This window comes from Cynocephalus volans, chromosome 17 (assembly GCF_027409185.1).
Source record: "Cynocephalus volans isolate mCynVol1 chromosome 17, mCynVol1.pri, whole genome shotgun sequence".
Lineage (NCBI taxonomy): Eukaryota > Metazoa > Chordata > Mammalia > Dermoptera > Cynocephalidae > Cynocephalus > Cynocephalus volans.
This window is the reverse complement of record NC_084476.1, coordinates 16529685-16557144: the sequence shown is the minus strand read 5'-3', so window position 1 is coordinate 16557144 and position 27460 is coordinate 16529685. Positions and strand designations below refer to the sequence as shown.

The following is a 27460-nucleotide window of genomic DNA, read 5'->3' as shown; positions in this document are numbered from 1 at the left end:
ACAAACTCTTTAGAACTGGTATCTAGTGGAAAATGTATGAATGTCACAGGACTTGGTGGTCTTTGTAACACTGACTCTTATAAAAGCTAAGCCCCATGTGAGAGAAGTTGCTATAACAACATCATAGCACCTTTGCTTCAATTGCAAAAGAAAAAAAAGGCTATGGTAAAAAGCTTTAATAACAGACTGAATGTAATTTTATAGGCAACCAATTAGCAGATTAATGAATCATTTAACTTTCTTTACTTAAAACCAATATTCCATTCAAGAAAGATGAACCCAAAATGCATCCTCTTATACAGACCAACATAACTAAGTACAAATGAAGTCAATGGTGTACCCCATTAGCATGCTGCATTGTATGCCAAGAAAACAAGCCCTCCCCCGCCCCGAGCCCTGGCCCCTGGCAAACATAGATAAATGATTGTTCACTGCGTGATGATACCATTAGGTGAGAACTTTGGTTCATGCAGTTGGCTGCCACAGAGGTTGCACCCAAAACCCGCAGCCCTGGCACCCAAAGTTAATCAGCGGTGGTGGCTTATGGCATCAGCCGTGCTCCTTCCACAACACCAGGTGAATACTGTGGTCAGGCATGCTGGTGGCAAAGACCAAGCCTGTGTCATTGTGCCCATCCAATCCATTCAGCCAGGATGCTTCGCCTGCCAGGAAGCTTGAGCCTCTCTTTGATTTCCTGTACTCTGGCAGAGGCCAGCGGCTAATCAGGCTCTCTGTCCGCAAGTCCATGATGTACAGATAACGGTTGTCAAACAGCAGGGCAAAGATATCTCCAAAGCCAAGCAAGGCCAAGTTTGCTATTTCAGGAGTCTTGATGACCCTATAAGGATGAGAGTTAGGACCATGAACCAGAAGGCAACTTTGCTTCTGTTTTTACTACTGTAATCTTTTCTGGAGACATTTAAAAGCAATATAAAATTCAAGCAAATTTAGAATTAAATGAAAGTATTTCATAAAAAGGAAAATATGACGACAAAAAACTCAGCCCACTTATTTAACAAAGGGGGGGGGTGGAGAAAACCCTTCGGTCCAATAATATCAGCATGTAAGGGAAAGGTAGTATTTGATGAAAGTTTATAAGAGCACAAAACACCCACCCAGGCTGAAGAGGATCTTACAGATTATCTAACTTTAACATTCCTATTTTTAAGATGTGAAAACTGAAGCCCAGGCAGGGTAAATACTTTGGCTAAGAATTCACAACTTGTCAATTACCAGTTAGAACTAGAATGCAAGAGTCAACTCTTCTACCACTAGGTAAGAAGACTTATTCATTAAATCCTAAAATACTGGAACATCTGAAAGCCCAGAACAAATCTGAAAGGCAAGTGACTAACGTGCTACTCTACTTGGCAGGTGGCAAACAAATGGGTTTCTCTCTCTAAAAGCATTAGAGCTGAAGATATTAAAAGTTTCCAAAATAATTTAGAAATATTTAATAATAATAGATTCATAAGAAGTTATTAGAGAAAACTGGGGGAGTTGGGAGGAAAGCCCCAACCTTCTCAGGTTGGCAGTTTCTAAAACATCAATGACAGAATGACAGGCACAAAATGGAAGAAACCTAAACAGCAGCACAAATGAAAAAAAAACAAAAATTAAAAAAAAAAAAAACCCTTAGTTTCTGTTATATGCAACCTTAGCGAAGCAACAACTCGACAAGGAAAGTTGATGTCTTCCCTGGATGCATTAGGAAGAGCTATGAGACAAGGAGTATACAAATACTGCTCTATGATAATATGGTTGGGCTCCTGTGAGAGGGGTAAGTTTAACCTACGTTTTAAGACGGACACTACCAATCCAGTGCATGTCCAAGAGGTCAACCAGAATAGGGAGGATGTGATAAGCAGGACAAGTAAAGAGCAGCTGAAGGATATTAGATGAGAGCAGGAGGAAAAGAAATGGTAAGGGCAGAGAAACCGTACATGATCATCACTTCTAAATAGTGAAGGATGTATGAGAGAGGCCAGACATTATAAGCTCTCAAAGACAAAATTAGAATCAAAGGGTAAGAGTTACAAAGAAGTAGATTTCGGTCTGATACTAAGAAGAAAAGGGACATTTAGTTTTTATCCGGTATCTACCATGTGCCCAGCATCTCAATCCTCAATACAGTGAGGTAGAGGTATGATCTCCATTATACTAGTGAATAAACTGAGGCTAAGAATAAAATGCCCCGCTGTGGTAACACAGTTAAAATGATTCACATCTAGCATTGGAGCCCAGATCTGTCTGACTCCAGAACCCATGCTCTTCTCTACATTCAACTGCTTCCTGTGGGAAGGCAGTGAGCATATTTGGTTGAGGTGTACAACTCTTTCCTGAATGAATGGATAAGAGCACAAATGAACGGATTTCAACTGAACAAGTGTTTTCTGAGTGTCATATGTGCTCAGTGCTGGTTGGGCCCCTGAAGAGATGAGTAACAGTCTTTGCCCGTTAGAGTAGGAACAGTACACCAAATACTGTCCGAGAATGCGAGAACATGCTCAGCACAAACACTGTAATATATATAATGGGAGTGTCAAGGAGTGAGCAAATCAATCTACCTTTTATCAGCTGGACCTGGAAGAGTATTTTTTCTCTTTCCTGAAGAAGAAATGGAGCATTCCAGATTGAAAGAATACTAAAGGCCTCTCTAAATTTTACAAATTCTCTATTATGCCATGTGTTTCTCTTATAATTGATAATCTCTGAAAAACAATTCTGTGATACTAAGAATATCAATAGGGGCATCACTTCTATGAAACTAAAAAAACAGTTAACAAGTACGGGTGCTTGAAAAGCAGATCAGAGAATAAGTTCACCTTCCTAGACTGAAAACGTAAGGAACTCCTAAGGAGGTAACCATTTAATGTATATGTTTGAGAACATCTTTCATCCAAAATCAATCACTGAACACTCCCTATGATACATGCCTTTTATAAACATGTCTACAAGATGGAGCCTGATCCCAAGGAAAGCAGTGAGTTGGGATTAACTTCAAGTAAAGGGGAAATAGAGGTTCCCATCAGTGTGCTCCAGATGAATTATAATTAATAACTCATCCATCATTTTCCACTTGGATGATTCATGTCATTCACTCGACAAATATTTATTGTGAACCTAAAGTGTGCTAGCCATTAATTTAGTAGTGAGCAAGACAAAGTGCCTTATACTTGACCAAAACTGAATTAGCCAAACCTACTTCTCTATTACCTCACTAGTTCATTCAGCCAGTTGCTTTAGCTAAGAAACATGGCAACTATCCAATTCTCCTTACTCAAATCACAGATTCAATCACCACACTCTATTGGTTTTATCTTCTAAAATTTTCTCTAATTTATTCACTACTGTCTCCATTACTACAACTCTGGTCCAAGACACCATCTTTTTTGCCTGCACTACTGCCAACAACTTTCTACTGGTCTCCCCACATCTACTCTTAGCCCCTTTCAATCAATCAACCTCACACCAAAATCTGATTGTTACCACCTTGTTTAAACTTTTATTTATTTACTTTTTTTGTCTTTCGTGACCGGCACTCAGCCAGTGAGTGCACCGGCCATTCCTATATAGGATCCGAACCCACGGCGGGAGCGTCGCCGCGCTCCCAGCGCCGCACTCTCCCAAGTGCGCCACGGGCTCGGCCCTTGTTTAAACTTTTAAATCCTCTGATGGCTTCCTACTGCTCTCCCATCTTCAGGGTACTTCAACTTCAGAGCCTTCAAACAGACCAGTCTCTCAGTCTACAACACTCCTCACTGCACACCCACCCTTGGCAGGTAGTTAAGGCATATATACTCACCCATTAGGGCCCAGCCCAAATATCTCTTACTCAAGGAAGCCTTCTTTATTCTAAAAACTAAGTAGGGTCTCAAAGTACCCTATACCATGTTCCTCTTATTCCAACCATTAAAAAATTTGTATGTAATTACAGATGGAGTACATCTTATCCAAAATGCTTGGGACCAGAAGTATTTCAGATTTCGGATTTTGGAATATTTGCAGAATATGTAATAGTTGAACATCCCTAATCTGAAAATCCAAAATAAAAAATGCTCCAATGAGCATTTCCTTTAAGTATTATGTCGGTGCTCAAAAAGTTTCTAATCTTGAAGCATTTTGGATTTTCAGATTAGGGATGCTCAACCTGTAGCTGTTTCATGGTCAGTCTTCCGTCCTGCTATTCAGTAATTTCTCTCCATGAGTTTGGTTAAGTACTTCTGTCACTTCCCCGTGTACATCACAATGCCTGTTACATAGGTAGGTGCTCAATGAATTCCTACTAATAAAGCAGTGGTGCAATGAACATAGGCAAATACAAATTTCTGCAAAAGAGATCAAAAGGAAGCTGAGAAAAATAGCTAGGAAGTCTGGTAAGCCCCAAATCATCAATGTAAAGCAGGATATAACTGGAAATGCAGAAAACTAGGTGGCTATGGGGACAGGGCTTAAGACCAGTGAAGATGAGCTGATTCCAAAGACTGAAACACAAATAGGTTGCAGAATAGAACACAGGTCTTGACAAACCTGCAGCCCCTTTTACTTTGGCCATTTCAGAAATGTAAACAGGCATCCTACTGTGCAGTCTGGACCCCTGGGCCTAGGTAACCTTGCATGCTGTACTGAGATAACCTAGCTCAAGAAACTGCATCGTATCTCAGACTTACTGAGCAACACGCCGTCACTGCTTCTTTTCAATTAGCTTCAAAGCTTAAGTAGCCCTACCTGGTCCTAACAACTGAGGCCACAGTATTTGTACTAAAGTTTCAAAAGAGGTTGGTTTGTGTTTGAAGGGAAAAAAGCAGACATAAAATAGTTCCTTTTCAAAGAAAAATCTGGACCTAGCAATTCTACCAGCAAACAATCTTGCAGGTTTATTACTTAAAGCTAACGTACCCACACACTAAAAACTAACAGAACTCATCTGGGACTCTACACTCTTTGCATGCCATTCTGCATAGAAAGTATATATGAGAAAGGTAGACGCAGGATCAAATTAAAACCTTTAGAGACTCTAATCATAAGACAATTATGATACTTCTATTTCAACTTAACTCTGCACCCCCCTCCCAAAATTTTAATTCAAAATAAAAGCAGTATTAAACTGTAAAAGATGTGATTTTCCTATGGTGACTGCTTGGGTTTTTTTCCTTGCAAAATATCAAGTTGTTTCAAAAGTTTATTTTCTCACTTTTTGGTGCCCCAGGCTCCCTTATAAGTATATGCTTAAGTATATATATGTTTACAGTAAGTATTTGCTTAAGTATATGCTTATGGTAAGTATATGCTTACTAGATAATCTAGCCATGGACGGATGAAGCTGTACTAGGGTGCAATGTGAAATGCCGTGCAAGGCCTCTATCCTCTCTGTCTCCCCATCTATAAAATGAAGAACTTAGACTAACTATTCTTAGTTTTCTAGAATCTGTTTCAGTCTTTTTTCTAAAAACAGAGTCATCAATCATTTCTAGAAATGATTCTGAAAGGTCTGAAACCTAAGTGGTTAGAAATGTTGGTCTGACTCCAGGAAGACACAAATGGGGTTATAACTTCGTGACCAGAGAGACAGGGCCCACCAAAGTCATACTGGCTAGTATGATCAGATCCCATACAAACTGACCTCAGTCAGTCACGTATAAAAACAATGAAGAGAATGTTTTATTTTCTGTACTTCTCCAATTCAGCATTTCCTGAACGATGCTGTGGGACACTAACTGTGTGAGTTGTTAATAGGTGTATACACAATAGGTGTGAAGTACAATAGGTTAAACAAATTCAAACAGGTTTTTTTACGTAAAGCTTCTCAGAGTTACTACTAGTAATAAAGATGTGCCAGATCCTACACTAAGTCCTCAGCACAGGCATTACATTTAATACTCACTTTATAGGTGAGGTAATTGAGGCATAGTGGGGTTAAGAAACACACAAAATCACAAAGCCCATAAGAGATGGCACCAGGTCTTAAACCAAGGTTTGTCTATCCTCAAAGTAAGTTCTCTTAACCAGCACATGGCACTGGCTTCCATCAGCCTCGTACATGTTAACATATATTGCCAATTTCCAAGAGGAGTCTATGGTATGCAGTGAATCACAAAATCATTTGTCCATGGACCTCTTCTTATTAATTTCTTTGGAGGGAAACCCTGCAAGTTGCATTTTTCTTTAAGTACTTCTGTCATTCCACTAGTCAGTAGAAAACCACTTGATCCCTAGACCCCTCTGAAGTTGACCAGGCTTGTATAACAAAGTAGAATTTCAACTGACAATGAAGTAGAACTTGAAATATTAGAATTGGAAGATATCTGAAAGATCTTTTCATCCAAACCCCTCATTTTCCAAAAAAGCACGTTAACTCCTAAAAGGGAAAATGGCTCATGACTCAGAGTCGGGAGGGATTAGAACCTAGATCTTTAGGTTCCAGCATAACTTTGTCATTTGCTTACTGTCTCTAAGACATTTTTCCTATGTAAGATATTCAGTATATATAACCTGTTTACAACTGATTTCCTAAAAGCAAGCTATCAACTAAACTGGTACATTCAAATATTTAGTCTTATCTTTACTAATGATCTACAGCAGACTTTCAAAGGTAAGGCGTGAGGTCCAAGAAAACATTACCTGAGAATATCATAACTGGCAAAGTCCCACTGGTAGAGACCCAGTGCTGAACTACAGACAATGTATTTGCCGTCAAAATGAAGTCTTGGCTGCAAGCAGATACTTCTATCCTCAGAGACAGACAATGTCTTTAAGCACTTACAGTTGATTTCTCTTCCAATTGGCCAGATCTACAAAAAAAAATAATAAGAAGAAAACTTGGAAAGACAACAGATCACATTACCACAGAAAAGCTTGTCCTTAAACAATGTGGCTTACATTTGCTAAAGTCAGACACAAAGTAAATATACTGGAAAGACTACAGGTTTTAAAGTCAACAGTTATGGGTTCAAATCCCAATTCTTCTGTATAATCTTGTTATGGGTTCAAATCCCAATTCTTCTGTATAATCTACTTAACCTGATCTTGTTAACATAATGAAGATAATGTCTACCACACGAGACAGTGTAAAAGATGCAATAAGAAAGTATAGAAGAGTGTTTTGTAAACTTTTTGCAAATCATCATAACAAATAAATATTTATGTTTTCATGGTTTAAATCTAAGAATTGAGGAAGGTAGGAGATATTTTTATGAAAATAGTAAGAATGAGTTGAAAAATAAACTTCTGTGGATTTATTTTTCATTTACAAATCAGTTAAAAAACTGAACAGAAATTAATTCTACACAAATATATGTTTAAAAATGCTTAAAATGGCAATTCTTATGTGAGGATGTTTTACCACAATGAAAAAAAAGAGGAAGAAAAAAAGAGAGGGAAAAAAATTTGCATAGGACACAGAACTAGTGAATCGTCTCCTCTTCCAATGGGTTTAAGATGGCTTGACCAAGACATTCCACACTACCCCCCAGCCCCAACCTTGGAATATTCTCCCTTTGCCACATCGCTTTAATTTTCTTATAGTTGTCAGTTTTTCTTTGATGAGGCAAATTGATGGGAGGGAAAAAAACTCACCTTGATTTCATACTTGTCTGCACTTAAGAGGATATAGTCTCCGGGACTATGCAAGAGAGACTTGACTTTGCACTTCTGCAAAACCACCTGAAAATATAAGCATCTATGTTATAGAAGGATCTTTTTATTATTGTTCCTATACTGATTTTACTATATTTTTTAAATTAAAATATGAAAATGAGCTTGGAATTATCTGGTATACTAGAATAGCTAAGCTTATAACTCTATTACCAAGTTAACCTCTACTAAGATTTTTACTACAATCAAATTCTGTTATTAGCAGTATTGAAAAGTCTTTAATGTTGGCAGCATTTAATGTTAGCTTTAGTCTGGATGCAAACATTAGAACTGATTTTTAAAATTATAAATCATGGGGCCAGCCCCGTGGCTCACTCAGGAAAGTGTGGCGCTGGTAGTGCCCAGGCCACGGGTTCAGATCCTATATAGGGATGGCTGGTGCGCTCACTGGCTGAGCGTGGTGCAGACCACACCGTGCCAAGGGTTGCGATCCCCTTACCCATCAAAAACAAACAAACAAACAAAATTATAAATCGTGACTTAATAGAAACAGGAAAAGAAAAAGTCCAGCCACAGAAGCAGATGCAAATAATCTGCTTTCATAATTGTGTACAGTATGAAGGAAAAGCACTGGACTTAAGGACCAGAATCTGCCACATGCTCACTTTGCATAAGACATAATCACCCACCCAATCTAAAACCCACCAGTCATCTCTGATTCTTTTTCTTTGTTCCCATGAATCAGCAAGTTCAGGTGGCTTTACTTTAAAGACATACCCTTTATGAGTTTGCCCTTCTTTCTTTACTGCCACCCCAGTCCAAGTCATGGGCATCTTTTGCTTAGACTACTGCAAAAGCCTAATTGGCTACCCAGTATCTACTTGTGCCCACTCTGATCCATTCTTTACTCAGAAGTTATTTCTTTAAAGCATAAATCACACCAGACCCTTGGCTCAGAACTTGTCAGTTGCTTTGCAATACACTTATGATGATATCCACCACCTTCACTATGGCCTCATAAATCATACATGATGGCCACCTCCCCACCCATCTTGCACAACTACAGCATAGTTCCACTGGCCTTCTTCCAGGTCATCAAATGTCCCAAGTTCTTTCCCATCCCTGGGCCTGTGCATATGAGGCACCCTCTGAAACACTCTTTCTGCTAGTCTTTCCACAGCTATCTCCTATTCATTCTTCATGTTTCACCCCTTCTCAAAAAGCTTTCTCTGAATTAATTTGATTCTTTCCTAGATCTTTTCATAGAACACTGTACTTTTCCTTCACAGAACACAATTTGTAACTATATATTTATTTGTGAAATTGCTGTTTAAAAACTATTTCTCCTACTAGACTAACATCCATAAAGGTAAAGACTGGGATTATTTCTCTCACTCCTGTATCCTTAGCCTTTCATGGAACAGCACAAGTAAAGTGCTTCTCCTTGGCATATCCATCATTAATATTGCATTTGACCCTCACAACAATCCTGTTCTGATAACTAGAAAACATCACAGTACATTGTTAACGATCCTGTATGTTTTTCTTTGCCCCACTTTTTGCAAGCATTGTTTTTTCGAAAATGAAAATTGCTTTTCTGATTAAAAAAGAAACAAGTTCCTTCTAAAGGGAAGAAAGCCTTCCTACAATCCCACCAGAAATCACCTTCAAAATTTTGGTGCATAAACACATTTAGAAACTGGTACCATACTCTACATACTTTTTTGTATGTAACCTGTGTTTTTTGGCAGCTGGCTGGCACAGGGAACCAAACCCTTAACCTTGGTGTTACAAGGCTGCACTGTACGTAGCCTGTTTCATTTGTCCCCTGTACCTACCTAATATGGCCATCCTGCCATCTTTCTACGTCCATAAGTCATTCATTTGATAAACTATTTACTGAGTGCCGAACACATGCTGGTCACTGTTGCACACCATCACTCTTTGTGGTTAAATCTATTCTATTTTATGACTCACCTGCCACTTATAAGGCAAAGTCCACCACCCTCCACTTTCCCTCCCCCAAAAAGCCTGACATCAAGGAGATTTCTTCTAGGTCTTCCTACCTTGGTGACCCATTCTGTATGCCCGGTGAGTGTGTTCAGGCATGTCCCAGCAGATAAAGCCCATACTTTCACAGTGAAGTCTGCAGAGCCACTCACCAAAATATCCAGTTCATCATTGTAGTCCACGCTAAACACTAGTGTATATAACATATACAAAGTTAAAACATGCCTCTGTCAGTGAGTCTTTTATAACAGAGTTCAATAACATTATTTTTCCTAGTGCCAATTATATATATATAATCATGTACATGTAATTATTATAGCATATTATTCTAAGGTTGCAAAGTCCCAGGAACAATACAATCTCCTATCTGTGCTAGCTTCAGAGTGAAGGCAAAACCAAAAACTAGTGTTGGAGGTAATGGCGTTTCTTCTTAGGACTGTCTACATGATATTACACAAAACTTCATTATGCAGGAAAACAATATACATTGTCCTACTTAGATTTGCATTAATAGTTAAGACAAAAATATAAAGAGTGTAAGCTGCAATACAAGAAAAGCCAATGTAAAGAGAAAACAAAACAAAAACAAGGATCTCAAAGGTCAGACTAAGCCATTCACTCAAAACACAGATGTATCCCCAGCACCTAAAACAGTGCCTGCAGTATAGTGAGGACTCAAGTATGTTTTTAAGTGTCTGAGAAGCCCTAAGAGGAACACCGAGGATCCAGAGATGAAGACATTGGTCCTTCCTTTAAGGAACTCAGTCTAAGTGGGGGGTGGAGGAAAAAGTCCAGAAAAAATAAACGTTTACCTCTTGCTAGGGAAACACCAAGGAGAATGACTAACTCTGCCCAGGGGTATCAGGCAAGACTTCAGGGAAGAGGCGATTTTGGAGATGGGCCCTGAAGGATGAGTAGAGTTTATCAAGAAAAGAAAAAGTATATCGCAGGTAGAGGAAATAGCAAAGGCATGAAGTTCAGAAAAGCTACAGCAATGTCCAGGGAATAGCAAGTAGAAAATTTTTTAGTGCAGGTCTCTCAAAGTTGATCAGGAATAAAATCGCCTGGAATCATAGTACATCTTAACACTGTGGAATGTTACACAGAGCTTAATATGTAAGTTCCATACTAAATCACATAACTTCAAATATTAATTTCTAAAACAAGTGGTAGCAGGCAGGAAAGACAGAAGAAGAATGTACAGGACAAACAAAATGGGGGGAAAAATCTGTTTTTAGTAACAAAAGAGCTAGGTTTACTTCAAAGAATTACGGAGCACCAGGTACAGTGCAAAGAACTCAAGACATAAGGGTGAATAAGACACGCAAGATCACTGTCCTTAAGGAGCTTACAGTCTGGTGGGGTAGTAAGATCATCATACTTATTTGTAAGAGGAATGGTTTGACAGTAATACAGGTTATTGGGAAACCTACAGCAGAGACCCAAAACTATTTAGGCTGCTCATAAATGTGAAGCTTAAATGCATAGACTGTGACTCTCAGAGGCTAAAGCAGCGGGTAAATGGGGGAAAGAAAGAAGGGAGCTGGTGCATAAGAGGCTGGGAAACAGCTCAATATGATTTTTACACAAAGTTCCAAAATAAAATGTAACAGAGGAAGAACCTCAAGTCTCAAGGCTGTGAGGGAACTTCAAAAAGTTCATGGAAATATTTGTATTATCTTTTAATTCTATTTTTCCACAAACTTTTTGAAGTACCTCATATATCCAAATGGCAGTTTTCTGCCAAATAGGCTATTGTACATTTATTAGGAAACATTCAGATATCTGTTTCATCTTATCTCTACATGGTTGCTTGTTTTAATAAATTGTCAGCCAAGCTCCAATTGGATGTAATCTGTGTAGATTACACAATCTCGGAGCCACTATTATTCCAAAGGATTTTCAGCCCTAATTGAATAAAGTGGACTGAATTTCCAAGTGTAGGACTTAATCAGTTTGGAAATATGGAATCTGATAAAAGCAAAGAGGACCGACTTGTCAATAGGATGATTTCTTTCTTTTTTCTTTTTTTTTTTGGCAGCTAGCTGGTATGAGGATCTGAACCCTTGACCTTGGTGTTACCAGCACCAGCTCTAACGAAGTGGCCTAACCAGCCAGCCTCAGTGGGATATAAATGAAATAGGAGAGAGGAAGAACTATACCTCCCAGCATAAGAATACATAGAAGAGTTTTAAAATGGGCCAAGGGAAAGCATAATTGGGGAAAACATTCCAAATGAGAATAATTGGAATAAAAGGAAATAAATGCAGGGACTGAGAGAAAGTGAAAAAAAGTTAAAATACAAAATATAGAAAATAAAAAAATTTCACATTCTTGGTTCCTGGCTTTAAAGGATGAAGATGAAGTAATCATAAAAACCCCTGAAAAAGGGCAACCCACCCGCCCCTGTGTGCCCCCGGAAGTGCTGGGTCCTGGCTCCGGAACTCCATTCCCAGCAGGCCACAGTGTTGTCAAAGGAGCCTGTCACAAGCTTCTGCTCATCAAACTTCACCGCTGCACAAGTGTGGGTCTGGATGCCGTAAACGCACTGCCCTGTGCTCACATCCCACAGCTTTGCAGACAAGTCATCTGACCCTTCAAGATAAAAACAGGGAGGTTAATAAGACACACTAAAGGAGGAAACTCAAACCCAAAACCATGGCATTGTTAGAGGAGAACCTTAATGGTCACCTCCTCTAGCATCCTACTTTATTATGGCTGAGGAACACAACTTGCTCAGAGTCATCAAATTAGTGTAAAAAGTATTGGGACAGAATACTAGCCTTTTGGTTTAGTTCTTTTCCCTTAACTTTCCAGGCTACAGAAGGATATTAGACTAAAACATCCCTTGGTCTTCCAGTTGAAAAATTTCATAAATCTTTGGCTGTCATGAATTCTCTGATTTGAGCTTGAAATGGATGGGTATTACCTATGACTGCATGTTTGTCCATGACCCAAAAGCCCTGAACAAATAAAGAATGTTGAATGGTAAAGCTGCTGAAACATTGTTTCACTCTAAAGCAAGTCAAAGATAAAAGCCTTAGATTATGGGCTAACTTATGCAAAAGCTAACTGTTAATTGCTTGAACCACCTTGAAATACATGAACAAACCTCAAAGAAAACCAGGAGAAAATTATCCCCAGATATTCACAACTCAACAAAGAGCTTGTAAAGCCTCTTGAGATTCTGTAGGAAAAAGTAGGTTTTATTTCTGACTCTGATGAAAATGTTATACTAATCATAGTGACGATTCAGGACTTTAATTAAGTTTAAAATCCTAATAATTAACTCTATCTCACAACTTACCTTTAATAAGATGACAAAGAAAAAAACATTATTGAGAACACACTAAATATAGTCACTTTGATAAGGACACAGCATCCTAGGAAAGCACCAAATGACCAGTTTTCGAGAAGCTGAAGTGACTAATTAAAACCAACCACAAGTCCACTCTTAGTCAAGAACTACTGTTTCAGACAATGGAAAAATAGCTATCACCTAGGAAAGAGCGCATGAATTTTAACCTGGGAAAAGTCTATAAGAGCATGCTGAAATAAAGACTATATTTATTGTCACTTTGCTATTTAGGACTCAATCTCCCTCTCTATAAAAGAAGGAGTAGGACCTGACTGGTAGTTCTCAGTGGGCATGAGAGACATCAGAATTATCCGGGAAGCTTTATCAAAACACACAAGCAGGGACCTATTTTCAGAGATCCTAATTTAGAATATCTGCAATGGAATTCAATAATCTTAAAAGTCTGTCAGGTGATTCTAACTCATCAGCAATATTTTGAGAACCAATGGTTTAAAACAGTGCTGTCCAACAGACCTATAATGCAAACCATATATGTAATTTAAAATGTCCTGATAGTTATGTGAAAAAAGTAAAAAGAAATGTGTGAAAATAATTTAATACATTTTAAACTCAATATGTCAAATATTACAACATAATCAATATATAAAAGTATTAATGAGATATTTTACATTCTTTCACATTCTAAATCACTGAAATCTGGTATTTCACATTTCTCATCTCAATTCTAATTAGCCAAGTTCACATACTCAAAAGCCATATGGAGCTTGTGGCTACTATAACAGACAGCACAAATCTAGAGTCTTTAAGGTACTTCAGATTAAGCATTTTGTGACTTAACTCCTAAGGAGCTAAAAGAGGAAAGAAATCATTTTTGGTCCTATATGAGCTTGGTTCTGATTTACTGCCAGTGTCCACCTGGGGTCTCATTCATTCATTCAACATGTATTTACAGAACTTCTGTGTTAGGCAGGGCTCTGGCTCTCATGGCATTTAGTCTACCTAGGAACACAAAAAAGGCTAAACAAGCAACAATAATTCAGTACAGTAAGTGATGGGCAGTAGGAAAGGATAAAAAGAGAAAATGTTTCAGATGAAGCTCCCCTGAGTTTACAACTGTGCTCCTTGAAATGTAGGTGGTTCTGCAAACATGCCTTAGGAGCTGGCATGATTGGCTCCTCAACTATATTCCTCTTTTGTTTTTAAGCCAGGCTTTCACATGGGATTGTGTGAAGAAGAGATTTCATGGCTTTAAAAAATTTCAAGTTTTAACTAGCTGAAATCTAAAGGATGAACAAGTTAACCAGGCCCAAAAAAAAGGTGGTGGGGGGAGAGATGGTATATACCAGAGGTCAGCAAAACTTTTTCTGTAGAAGACCAGATAGTAAATATGTATTTTAGGCTTTGTGAGCCATACATTCTCTATTGCAATTACTCTATTCTGCTGGATCTGGCCTGCAGTCCATAGACTGCAAATCACCGCTAAAGACCTATTAAAGTACCTATAAAGTATCTCTACATATTAAATTAAAGTATGTGAACAGGCATTGAGGCCAATTCATAAAGAACTATTTGGAGCCATTTTAAAAACTGCCTAGGAATTATTTACAATGCTTGTCAAAATGCATTGCCTAAAACCTGACACTGATTATAAAAACAGTTCAGTCTGACTGGGAAATAGTGGCAAGCTTGGGCTGGAGAACTGAGTCAGGAGGATGCTTATATATGACCTACTATGGCTGTATCATGGAATTTGAAAGGGGGCAAAAACGACATAAGAAGGCTAGCTAAAAACTATGAGAGTGGATAAACAAAATGTGGTATATATGTATACACAACAGAATATTGCTCAGGCTTAAAAAGGAATGAAATTCTGATACATGCTACAAAATGGAGGAACTTCAAAGATGTTATGATAAGTTAGTCACAAAAGAACAAATACTGTATGATTCCACTTATAAGAGGTTCCCAGAGTGGTCAAATTCATAGAAATTAGAACGGTGGTTGCCACAGGCCAGGGAGAAAGGAAATGGGCAGTTAGTGTTTAACTGGTGTAGTTTCAGTTTGGGAAGATGCAAAAAGTTCTGGAAATGGATGGTGATGGTACAGTTCAATGCCATTAAGTACAACACTGTGAACATAAAGGCACTGAACTGTACATCTTAAAATTGGTTTTAAGATGGTAAACTTTATGTTATGTATATTTTACCACAATTTGGGGGAGGGAGGAGTGAGATTATCCAAACTTAAACTAGTTTTAGAGATAAACGTCGTGCCATTCAGTTTTACAACCCGAAGAAATACCAAGAAATAATCAGGTCGACTTGAGTTCTATTTTACAGTGGTACTCCTAATTGCTAATCCTTTAGGAGCCACTGTTCTCTGCTTTATGTCAGAATCTCTCTGGACTCCCATTTGCTGCACTGACTAACCCAACTTGTTTTCAAAGAGGTCACCAATGATGCAGCGTAGAAGTGAAAGAGGACTAAATAAATGTGGAGTCTTTCACATTTCAAAAAGGGAAAAAAAATCCCTTTCCATTCAGAAAATAGGATGAAAACATCACTTTGCTATAAAACAAAAAAGTCAGGGATGGGTATATTACAAAAATAGGCAGAAAAATGAGCTGTAACCCAAATGGAGTAAACTATCTTATCAAGTTAAGTTTAAATATTTAACTGGTAGAATCATATCTCAGCTCTCAACCACCTCTCTGAGGAATTTGACTCTGCTGACCAACTGAATAAATATTTACCAGTGCCGCTTTAAAACAGGCTATCATTCTCCTCCTGAACTCTCTTAATCACCATCCTGTTTCTTTCACTTCTCTTCTTTCTCTAACTACAATACTCAAGGATCCACCCTAGGTTCTATTCTTTCTCCTCTCTAAATCTCCCATTAAAATTTCATGGTTCCAGCCACAACTATGATGTAATCAAATCCTAAATCTTTCTCTCTAGCCCTGAGCACTCTCCTAAACTCTGACCCTGCATTTCCAAATATTGTGGAAATCTCTACTTACATATACAATAGCCAACTGAATTCATTTCATCCCAAATTGAACTCCATCTACCCTCTCAAATTTACTCCCTCATGTTCTATTTTTGTTATTACTACTACTATCTTCCCAAGCATGCAACAAAGCTAAAAACCTCAGCCATTTCTGAAATTTCTCTTCTCCTTGCCACATATCCAATCCATTGCTAAATTCTGTCATACTCTAATGTCTGCTCTTCTATTCAACTGCTCCTTTTTAAAATCTCTACCCTTACTATCCTAATTCTAGACCTATTTATCCTCACTAAACTAAAAAGGCTAATACTTTAATTCGGAAGCTCTAATTTGTCTTTGTCAGAAGGTCTCCATAACAATAGTATCATCTTCTAAAGGACTATTTTAGAAATTTGTAAGGGTGCTTTCAGTTGTCACAATGATGGGAGTGGGATAGCTTACTACCATGTACTGGGCGTTGGCCAGGAATGATAGATACCCTGCAATATTTGGGACAGTGCACAAAAAGAAATATTTTGCATTTTGCATAACATTCTTGACAGTTCTGCCAGATATTCATAAGTGAAAAGCTTACTTTTAGTTATTTGAGCTTAGAACCTGTTTTACAAAGCATATTTGCAATTTAACTATAAAAAGTACTTCATAAAGTTCATGGAAAGATTCATTTTATCTTTTAAGTCTATTTTCCATGAACTTTTTGAAATAGTCTAATATACTGAACTCTCTATGATTGCCACTACCAAGTAAATTGAGGAAAGATGTAATTTGCTTTGTTGGGAACTTTGTGAAGTTTTTCACCAATAGCAAAGACTGCATCACTGATAGTATCCATCACACAAATACAACGTGCATTTACACCTGTCATGTTCACGATGACAGTACATATAGGTGCAAATGTTTGCTTACTTTACTGTCTTCTAGCATAGCCATTCTCAAGCATTACATATTTAAAGGTGTATCATTTTAAATTACGGTCCTCTTATTTCTCCTCTAGATCCAAGTTTAGGCATTATATTGATTTTTAAAATATGTGTATGTATAGAGAAGTTATTTCTATGAATTCAAGATAAGGTGATATTATAAAATATGTTATAAAAAGAGGACCTTGGTCTGACAGAAATAAGAATAATGGTCTAACCTGAAGCAAAAAGCCCTAACCCTGGCCCTTTTTCTGCTCAGAAATCTTTCATGGCTTTCGTACTTCTTATAGGAAACTGTCCAAACTCATGTTCCCAGCATTCAAAGCTCTTCACAGCACAGCCCAAGCCTATTTCTTAAGATTATATTCTAAAAGCCCCTCATTAAGAGTCCTTACTTATACTATAAGAGTCAAACTGAAATAAATCGTCCTTATTTTCTTTCTTCATGCTCAGCCCCTTCCATGCCTTTGCTAATGCTTCCTATTGGAAAGCCTTACTCTGTATCTCATCTCTAAAATCTACCCATTCTTCAAACCTCAACATAAACAGTGCTCTATTTTCCTAAATGGAAGAAATCACTACTTCTGAAAAGCTATATAATTTTTCCCCATACAATCTAACTGTATCATTTTATTTTAGCTCTTTTATATCTCTCGTTTTGCTCATTCAACTATAAGCCAGAGGTCTCAATATAGCAGCTCATAGCTTAAGACCCAACCACAATATCTTAAAACTTTGAATAATACTAAAAAATCAATACTTAAAAAAAAAAAAAAAATGAGGAGGCTGGACAGTTAGCTCACTTGGTTAGAGCAGTGTTATAATACCAAGGTCAAGGGTTTGGATCCCTGAACTGGCCAGCTGCCAAAACAAACAAACAAATCAGAATATTTCACAAAAATCCAGATTTGAGGCTTCTCTTGAAAAGTCAGATCTGGCAACTCAGAGCCTGAATCTCACATGGCAATAATTCACTACACAATGGAGCAGCAGCTACACTCTTTAGAAAAGCAAGTCTTCTCTGATTTGCTACAGTCCACATGGAGACTTCTGCCTATGTCAGGTTACTTTTCTGATCACAGTGTTTACGTCCTCTTTAAGGAAAAAAACTGCTCCAATTCTTCTATGTATGCCCTTACATTGTCTTTCAAATGGTAGGCATTTCATAAATAGTTATCTATTGAACAGCACAAAGTACAATAGGCTTTCTTATCGTTTCAGAAATAAATTGCAGAACAGGAGGATAACTACCTCAATCTATGCCATGTCAATTTTTAGCATTAGCCATCAATCTCTTTGGTAATAACTGTCTTATTCCTTGCTCAAGGTGCTAATCTGAGAGTCACTGTAAGTTTATTGCCAAATTCAGGATTTCCCAATTTGACCATGGTGAAAATTCACTCTGTTAAGTAACGAGATGACACAAACAAATGCGTAATTCTGTTAAGAAAAACCTCTCTGACTAATAACAGTCCCAAGGATGCTTGTTAGAAAAATTAAACTAATACTAACCAAGATATTCAAACTAAAATTAAACTAAAACGAAGATATTAAAAAAAATAGAAACAACCTGAACATGCACATTTTCAATAGCACAGACTAATTTCCCATATGCAAACCTGATAAATTTAATCAGAATAAAAATAATGTAACACATAGACACACCTCAAGAATAATCTTAAAATGCACGGTTGAGTCCACCTACTGCAGATATTAACTTTCCAGGTAGTTAGGGAATTAAGTTAATATTTCCCATTGACTTAGACTCCAAGTAATGAAGGTTTTATTGCATTTCGAAAAAGCTAGAGGTATGAAAACAATGAGTCAACTGCCAGTATTTAAGTAAGTAGTAAAGCGCTCCGAGGCAATACTGCATCTTAACCTTTAAAAAATAACTGCCATAGATCATGAGGCAAAAAAGGACATGGAAAAACCATCACCACAAGTGGGAAAGTTCATCAAGGTGTAGAAGAACTGATGATACTATTCCAATAATCAGGGTTATAAAACCAGGAAAATAATGTAATCACAAAATAACTTCACGATGACAAACCAAACATGAAATGCCTTAAACCAAATGTTTATTTTATAAAACTGGCAAAGTGGCTGTCATTTCAGAGGACACATCAGCACATGGGAAAATGTACATCCTTAATGAATAAAGAAATGTAATTTTAAAACAATCTTGAGAAATCATATGTTTCTTAACTACTAAAAATATTAAAATTGCATCTGGTGAGACTCTGAGAGAGAAGCAAGTTACTTAAGACTCTGCTGTGGGCATGGCCTCAATGCAGTCTATCTAAAAAGGACACTAAAAGGAGCTATAAAATCATTAATACTTCTAGCTCCGGCAAGGGTACTTTTAGGTTCCTGCCCCAAATAAATTACTTGAGGGACAAAAGGGTAATGCAAACGAAGATATCCCCAAAAATAGAAACAACCTGAATATGCACTAATATGAAATGGCTAAATGATGATGACTGATATATTTACACAAATGAACAGTTTATATTTACACAAAGGAATACTTACTAGAAATGAAAACTGTGTAGTTTAGAAGATACAGAAATGTTTACTAGACATTATCTTGGATGAAAAAAGAATACCAAGTCCTTATTTACGAGGGTACTTCCAAAAGTTCATGGAATAATAGAATTAAAAGATAATACGAATCTTTCCATGAACTTTTGGAAGTACCCACATATTACATACAATGAATGTATGTGAACAGGCATTGGGATCACGGTTAAAAACTGCTTGGAGTCATCCTAAACCTTGCCTAAGAATTATTTACATTGCCTGTCAAAATGTATTGCTTAAGCAGTGTAGTGGTTTAAAAAAAAAAAAAAAAGTATTGCCCAAAACATGGACACTGATTATAATCATATGTATATATAAATACACGCCCATTATAACTGCAAGATAACACATATACTTCTAAATTTTAATGACTGTTATATAAGTTACTTAATTGCCTAGTTAAAAAACATCTGTCTTTGTTTCTATGGCCAAACACTCAAATTCTAATTCTTAGAAACACAGGACTTTAGAGCAAGGAAGAGATACCTCTCCCTTCCCATATTTTACAGACAAGGAAACAAATACAGAGAGGTTAAGTAATTTGTCTAAAATGATCTAATTACTTGTAGGACTAGACATCAATTTTTCCACCGTTTTCTTCCTAAAAATCAATGCTGACAGAAAAAGAAACAAAATGAACCAACTTGAAAAACTGTATATGGAGGAAAAGTATAGAAAAAAGTAATCTACAGCTCTCTGATTCACATCATGTTTAAAAAAATGTCTAAAGCTTTTTCTCTCATAAAACCTTATGGATATCGCATATAATCAACACTTCCATTCTCAAGCTGGAGGAGTAGTCTGTTTTTAAGATTATACCGTCTGAAATGCAATAAACAGAATAAAGCAGTTCCAGCATCTCTTACCTGTACAGAGAAGTCCATCTTTGTAGTAAAGTGCATACACTCTGGCACTGTGTCCAATTAATGATGAGGTCTCAAAGGCTTCATGGTCCTCCAGTTGCTTCATTCTCAAAATAGCCTTCAAATAAACCTTCTTCCAGTGCAAAGCGTCCTGAACAGAATCATCTATCTGCCAGCCCAAATTTTTACATGCAGTCTGCCACACCTCTGTACAGGCACTTATCACCTTATTCCACTGTTTAGAGACGAGGCAGCATGTGAGTAAAGTCTGAGGATCGAGCCATTTTAACAAATAAAAACTGAGCTCCAGGGGCAGGAGTTTGAGGAAGTCCCGCTTGAGGAGAGTCTCCAGGTTATTGGAGAGATGCCTGAGCTGGACTGCCCCACTCAGACTAATCAGGTGATCCAGAGTTTCATTTTTCTGCAAGTCCGTCAGAGAAAGAAATGTAACAGAAATGTTATCAAGCCATGTCTCAAAGTCCTTTCTCTCCATAAGGTTATGGAAAAATTTACCTGTGGCACATCAAAATATTGTATTAGTTCTGCTCAAAAGACCATTCAAGCAAGACTGCTAATAAATGAAGTATTAAAAATTAGTGTAAAAAACTTGGCATTACAACTTTAAGCTTAGTTACTGCATTACAACTTTATAGTTAATACACTATATTCATCTGAAATTTTTCCATGCACACAAAATACATTTGAGGGAACATACTTCAACAAATATGATCTCTGAAACAAGTCAGTGAAACTTAGGTTGGTGTGTGACCTTTTCCTTCTGAAGTCTAGCACATGCTACATGCATCTTTCACAGTAAAAGGTTTACAAAGTATTCATACATTATGAAACAGTGTATTCTCCCCATCAAAAACATTATAAAACTAGTCCATTAATGAATTCTTAATACACTATTTGGGCACTAAAATCCCAAAAATCAGCACCATGATGGGATAACCAGAAAGCTAGTCTCCAGAGCAATAACCTGAGACATTAGTTATCATGCTAGGCACAACCTTGACCTGCCACCAAAATCACAGGACTACTTGCTTTTGCAAATGATGAAAAGGTTTGAGGAAGAAAAATAAGCAGGCGTAATAAGTTGAGTGCCTCAGATATTCTGGTTCTTCCACCTCCTCCGTGGCACTGCCTGTTAGAACATGAACTATCCAAGGCTTATCTGGTCTTACATAGTTTGTTTTTTATAAGCCTCATATAAGCTAGTGACAATTCTTAACCATGTGCCCCAGAAAGCCATGACAGTTCCAAATGCCTGCGCAAATAAAACAAAATAACCCTGATGCTTACAAAATACCAAAAACAGATCTCATCATCTTCACTTCGCAGATGAGCAAATTACAGGTCAGAGAAAGTTAAGTGATTTGCCTGCAGTCACAGAGCTATTTCAATAGCAGGACAGACTGGGGGCCAGTACTCTCAAGATCAGTACATCAAGCTGTCTCTCTCTTGAAGTCAGTGACAACCAGAACCACCACCTGGTAATAAGATCTGGAGGTACTGTGTCTATCTGATTAGACCACTTTCCCCTTTAGGGAAATGAAAAATTGCTCCAAGACTAACTGGGACAAAACATGTATTAAGTATCCTGCAATAGTATCAACGAGTGTCAACTCACTCTTAACAATGAAGACTAAACTATGAAAAGAGAGCAAAAATTAAAGCAAATCAGTAAAAATCATTTTTCCTAAGATTGGCCATGTGTTGACAAATGTTAGTGGTGGGTTGTGAGTACACAGGAGTTCTATTATTCTCTTTATTTTCATATATTTAAACATTTCCATGATTAAAAATAACCCTTTCCTTCTAATCATTTTTTTTTTTTTTTTTTAATTTTTTTGGCACCTAGCAGGTACAGGGATCCGAGCTCTTGACCTTGGTGTTATCAGCACCCGGCTCTACCAAGCAAGCTAACCAGCTAACCCCTTTCCTTCTAACCTGATTACTCTGTTTCCCACAGGATTGTCACACTAATTTTAAAAACTTATGTCCAAATTGATGTGGAAAAGGAAAATAAATTTCTTTCCAGACATGACATCTAGATCAGGCCTACACAAAAAGTCAGATCTCATCATCCAACTTTGTTAATATAAGGTGAATAAAAATCATATTTACAACAAATTTGGCAAGAAGGTTCTCAGACAAAAAGCACTATGATTTATTAGTAGAAGCAGCCAAACCTTTCAATCACATCACCTATCTGACAGTTTTGGTTTCTGGAACTGTGAATGGACTTCAAGATAATACTCTTGAAGCCGAAGTGTTTGGGCTCAAGAAGATTTATTAATTTATATTAAGGATTTACTTGGATGCCAAAAAAATCAGTTCACTGAAAGCTTTATCTATTTATCACAAGTAACAAGCTCCTTCCTTCCTCTGTACCCTAACAACCCTCTATCTATAACATTTCTGGAAAATCTTTACTTTTAAATATAATCATTTACAAAACAATATAACCCTATTCTTTGGGCACCTGCACAATGTCACAACATACAGTTAATCAATATTGGTCAATTAAAAACATACACCAAAACACCTGCCCTGGAATCGTTTTTAACACTAAAAATATGGAGGGCTTCCTCCATCACACCTACACACACATACACACACAAACGCACATGCACTACCACACACCTCTACCAATAGAAATGCTTGTATTTATGTGAACTGAATTGTTATTTAAATGGCCACAAGGCAAATTTTAAATACCCATTAAAACATTAACAGGGACCCATCCACAAATATCTAAGAGACATCGTACAACATAGCAAATTAATGTGCTCGTGACACATATGAAGATTATGGGACAAGGTCTCCAATAAGCATCTTTCGAAAGCCTGGCTATTTCTGAGATTTATATATTCTCTTAACCCTGAATAAGAATTTTTTCCCACAACATTTATAGATTGTCCTTTAAGCTGCTCATCCCCTTACAGGAGGCTTTTTCCAGTTCTTCACCTCTGATTGTTATGAAAAAGACATTTTTTTTTAACAAAGCAGGTCCCATTAACTCTGCAAAATGCACTATTTAAAACACCAATTTTTATTTTTTCTGAAAGAATCAACTGACTTGGAGGGGACTTTAAGGTCATAGGTCTAAACTGAACTCATAGAGAGTCTCTAGGAATATCTCGTACTAGTAGCACAAGGTCCCCAGGGGAAAACCTCAGGAAGCGGGATTTCAATTCACATGAGGAGCTTAAATCATCAGAGCTTTCCAACAATGGAATAGCTGCCGCCAGAGTGGTGAGCTTCCCATTACTGTGAACAGTCCAGGACAGTTGGATACAGAGGTAGAATGGGATAAATGAAAATGCTTTGGAAGTCAGTTAAATCTTTTACTGACTCAGCCACTTCCTATGTGATCACAGTCATGTTCAAATAGCTTCTAAGCTTCAGTTTTGTCATCTGTGAAATGGAAGCTATCACCCAACTTGATGACTGTGAGAATCAGAAATAAAGCAGGGACATGCTTATTAGCACAGTGTCTAGTCTAGGGCAACTCAAATGGTACTCTTTGTCAGCTTTATTGCTATGAATACCTGGCAGGAAGGCTTTTTGTGGCACTGAGACTGGAACAGACATGACCACTAACATCCATTTCAACCCTATGATCTTGTCACAAAGTTTCTCTTAAAAATATCTAGAAGAAAAACAAGGGCTCAGATTTATTGGGGGTTTAATTTTATAATTAAGGGCAGTTATTAACTTGAGGTCATAATTTCTCATTACGTACCTTTTTCTCTCTACCCTACCCACATTCCCTGCTGTCTTGCCCCTTTTTCACCACCTCAGACTAAACATGAAACTTGCCCTCCCGCCCTCAATATTAACAATCACAAAGCTCGGAGGAAACGGGTGGTGCGACGAAAAGACTCCTAAATTGAAAGATGGGAGCCTGGGTTATGGTCTCCAGTTCTGCCATTAACTCCCTATGTTACCTTAGGCAACTCTCATACTTAGACTGGTTTTAAAGACTAAAGTACTACTCATAAACATTACCTCATTTGATCTTCACAACTTCATGGAAGGTATCCATACTATTACCCTTAACTAACGAATAAGGAAATCACGCAGTCCAAGAAGTGGAATGGCTTTTCCAGAGTTGCATAGGAAGTAGCAGGCTCAACATCCTGCCCAGTTTCCACCCTCCCAAAACCAAACCAAACCTACATTCCTAGGTTTTATTAGAGATGGGACATTCTGGATAAAAAAGTGAACTGTTTCCCCCTCTTCCTCCACCAGGACCTGGACTAGTAAAGAGTGAAATTTTTTTTGGTCTTCCCTCTCTTCTTATCAAAGATAATCAGTTAAAAGAGTACAGAGGCTTTGAAAATGTATATGTATCTATACACATACATACATAACATATATTTTGAGTATTCAAGAAGCTGATATCACTGGTTGCCTCCAGAGAGAACTGGAAAGCTGAGCATAGGGGTGAAGGATTCCCCTTTTATTGTATACCTTTGTGAATTTAAAACCATGTGAATATACTATTAAAAAATAGCCTTAGTTTTAAGATGGATTTTTAAAAGCTCTGAAAGAATACAAACAATGTTTATAAAATATGGGCTCTGCAACTCCACTTGCTGCTGAGTGGCATTGGGCAAATCATTTCACCTGTCTCAAGCCCAGTTTCCTCACTTGTAAAATGCAGCCACGAAGAGCATTACCTACAAGGGTTTTTGTGAGGATTAAACAGGATAATGCGCGTAAAGCGTTTAAGCACAGTACTTAGCACACTGTAAGCCTACAATCAATGCAAGTTATCATAACTACTTAGTACTAATATAGTTATCTTTGTTTTATTTCGAGTAGCACCCCACAGATACACCTGTATCCATGGCATACCCACAATTATGGCGCAGTACCTCACATTAGTACCGCGCTTTGTACTTCATAAACCACCCATCATCTCTCAAACTCACGGCAGCCCTGGGACATCACTGTTAACTCATTTCGCAGCTAAGGAAACGGAGGCACTTAGAGGCAGTAACTCCGAGACCTAATTTTCTTATCTCTAAAACGAATTCCAGATCCTTTCAACCCGTTCGTCGTTGCCAAGTCCCCCGCTCCCAAAGCCGTGTTCCACGCGGCACTGACCTGAGCGAGCGCCCCGGGGCCCGGGACCTCGCGCCGGGCTCACACCGACTAGGCGCGCTCGGGCCTCCAGAGCCTCGCAGCGGCCGGGTCCGCTCCGCAGCCATGGCGCCTGCAGGGAGAAAAAGACAAAAAGCCCGAGGCGCGGCGGGTCAGCAGAGGCGCGGACACTAGAGAGCTCCCTCCCGGACCCGCCCCACCCTGCCTAGTCCGCCTAGTCCGCCTAGTCCACAGACCTGGACCTCCGGCCGCTGCTCGGAGTCCGCAGCCTCACGGGGGAGCGGCTTCCGGTGCTGCTTGCGTCATCTCCGCGCGTCTGACCGCCCCGCAGCGCCCGGCGGAAGCGGCTGTACTTCCGGTCCCCGCCCGAAGGGGAGGCGGGAGAGTTGGGGAGATCTCACAGGAGGATGTAGTACGCACGGTTTACTCTCACGGCGCTTGGACCTTGCGGATCCTCGACCAACGAACGCTGCCATTTGGGTTATACGTCGGAACTTGCCCAGGCGTGTATGTCCCTTATCCAGTCTGATCTTTCACCAACTCTGGCAGTTTTTCTTATTGTCCTCACTTTACGAAGGAGAGGGAGCTATGGCTCAGAGAGGTTAAGAGATGTGTCCAGGGCCGGCCTGTGGCTCACTCGGGAGAGTGCGGTGCTGATAACACCAAGGCCACGGGTTCGGATCCTACATAGCGTTGGCCGGTTCGCTCACTGGCTGAGCGTGGTGCTGACAACACCAAGCCAAGGGTTAGGATCCCCTTACCGGTCATCTTTTAAAAAAAAAGAGAGAGATGTGTCCAAATTCAAACAAGCCATGGAGCACCCGTTATATCTCAAACACTGTTCTAGGGGATAGGGTTAGTGAACAAAAACACAATAATCCCTTACGGCCTGGGGCTTACATCTAGTGGGGGGAGGAAGACATAAATAAGCGAAGCATGGTGCAAGCCTTAGCAAGTGCTAAGGAGAAAAATAAAGCAAACTAAGGGGGTTAGCGAGCGAAAAATGGTAGGTGATATAGAAGAGAGTCAGCATTACACTCCCTGGCCGTGCCCATGGCCTGGTTACTTAACCTCTCCAAGTTTATTTTTCTTATTTGCATAACAATTTTAGTACCCTCCTCATCTGTTCTTTCTGAGGATTGAAGGGGATGAAACATAAATCTTTTAGCGTCGAGAACTAAAACTGCATTAAGTGCAACGTACTCTTCTAAACACTTTACATGTATTATCTCACTCAATTCCCACAACAACCCTACAAGATAATTACTATTAGCTCCATTTTTAGAGATGGGGAAATTGAAGTCAAAAGAGATTTAGGCATCTTGCCTAAGGTCATAGTAACTGGCTGTCAGAGGATTTCAACTCAAACCAACTTCAGAGCACGAGTTACCCTTGTCTCTGTGTAAAGGCCCCTAAATCACACACATGCGCATGCACACACGCATATGTTCATATACGTCTTATACCAGCACTGTATAGGTGCTGGTATAAGGACTTTCAGCAATGATGGAAATGTTCTCTGTGCTGTCCAGTAAGGCCTCTTGTGGCTGTCGAACACTTGAAAAGTGCCTAATGTGACTGAGGAACTACATTTTTTATTTTATTTAATTTTAATTCATTTAAATTAATTTTTATTTATTTATTTATTTTTTAAAGATGACCGGTAAGGGGATCTCAACCCTTGGCTTGATGTTGTCAACACCACGCTCAGCCATTGAGCCAACCGGCCATCCCTATATAGGATCTGAACCCCTGGCCTTGGTGTTATCAGCACCACACTCTCCTGAGTGAGCCATGGGCCGGCCCATTTAAGTGAATTTAAATAGCCACATATGTCTAACATTTACCGGAGAAGAGGGTCTGGGGAGGCCTAATTGCCAGCCTTAACCCACCACATCCACTAGCTGGTTCTTGACTGCCACAGGAAAGAATTTAAGAGCAGAGTCACAGAAGAAAGTGAAATCAGGTTTAACGTAGCAAAGTGAGGAACACAGACTTCACAGACAAAAGCGTGGCCCAGCTCCAGACACTGAGCAGGGCCTGCA

The 27460-nt window shown here is 38.6% G+C and overlaps 1 protein-coding gene across 2 annotated transcripts; it reads right to left on the bottom strand.

Annotated features, from left to right (window-relative positions):
- Positions 1–226: 226 nt before the first annotated feature.
- FBXW2 (F-box and WD repeat domain containing 2) lies at positions 227–25724 on the bottom strand. 2 transcript variants are annotated; one of them, XM_063082005.1, is made up of 9 exons: positions 25652–25724; positions 25419–25527; positions 23855–23955; positions 20301–20810; positions 12004–12198; positions 9660–9793; positions 7576–7662; positions 6622–6791; positions 227–838 (listed from the first exon to the last, which is right to left on the bottom strand). In XM_063082005.1, the coding sequence occupies exons 3-9, from the start codon at positions 23907–23909 to the stop codon at positions 550–552; spliced, it is 1440 nt and encodes a 479-aa protein (XP_062938075.1). In that variant the 5' UTR covers positions 23910–23955; positions 25419–25527; positions 25652–25724; the 3' UTR covers positions 227–549. The 2 variants fall into 2 exon arrangements, with proteins under 2 accessions (XP_062938075.1, XP_062938076.1); XM_063082006.1 differs by lacking the exon at positions 23855–23955.
- Between the last annotated feature and the right edge of the window lie 1736 nt (positions 25725–27460).